This window comes from Octopus bimaculoides, chromosome 4 (genome assembly GCF_001194135.2).
Source record: "Octopus bimaculoides isolate UCB-OBI-ISO-001 chromosome 4, ASM119413v2, whole genome shotgun sequence".
Lineage (NCBI taxonomy): Eukaryota > Metazoa > Mollusca > Cephalopoda > Octopoda > Octopodidae > Octopus > Octopus bimaculoides.
The window spans coordinates 21,617,223-21,618,139 of NC_068984.1; the positions used below are offsets into that span (position 1 = coordinate 21,617,223).

The 917-nt window shown below is 29.1% G+C and overlaps 1 protein-coding gene across 1 annotated transcript in view; it reads right to left on the reverse strand.

The window, feature by feature from the left end:
• The window catches only part of LOC106882109 (tetraspanin-8-like), a 701,753-nt gene that overhangs the window by 31,969 nt on the left and 668,867 nt on the right, over positions 1-917 (reverse strand). Inside the window, exon 6 of the mRNA XM_052966941.1 lies at positions 461-554. Within this exon, the coding sequence (XP_052822901.1) occupies positions 461-554 (94 nt within the window). The remainder of the gene's footprint in view (positions 1-460; positions 555-917) is intronic.

The window sequence follows — 917 nt, forward strand, 5'->3', positions numbered from 1 at the left end:
ATATATATATATATATATATATATAAAATGCAATATATATATATATATATATATATATATATAAAATGCAATATAAATATACATATATAAAATGTAATATATATATACTGTTGGAACTTTTGCTGAGTGGAACACTTACAAATTGATCACGAACTCACGCAACGTTACCTAATCAATATTACAACTTCATATTTTCCCCCCTCGGTTTGTTTGCAGTTTGTGTGTTTTACCACTTCGCACTTTTAATGGAGAAATGTTTAAAAAATAAACAAAAGAAAATAAAACATTAAACAAAAATAGAACATACGAACAAAAATAAATCAAACAAAAGTTAAACGAACGAGAGACCGAAGAAATATCTCGTCCGGCGTGCTGTCTTCAACGTTAATTTAATGAGAAATGATTTAACAGGAAACGGCTGAGATTTTAGTATTCAATATATATTTAAGTAGTTAGTTACCTGCCGTTTGGTTAAAGAACCATACAGTATTTCGCTTGTAATAAGCCCATGAATTGGTTGAGTTCATGCCACCCTCTACTCCGCAGCACTCGAGCTGTTAATAAAATAATAATAATGATAATGATAATAATAATAATAATAATAATAATAATAATAATAATAGGAATCTAAAAACAGAAACAATTCCTATCATAGTAGGCGCCTTAGGTATGATAAAAAATATTCAGACAAATACATAACAAAAACACCAGGACTTACACATATATATAACATACAGAAAATTGCACTACTGGGTACTGCACACATCCTACGCAAAACACTTTCAATACAGTAACCATAAGAGCATCACAGCAAACCACAGCACATACTCAAGGCACACAGAGCTGCGCTCGGTAGTGAAGTGAAAGCACTTTATAAAAATAAAACTACTGAATAATAATAATAATAATAATAATAA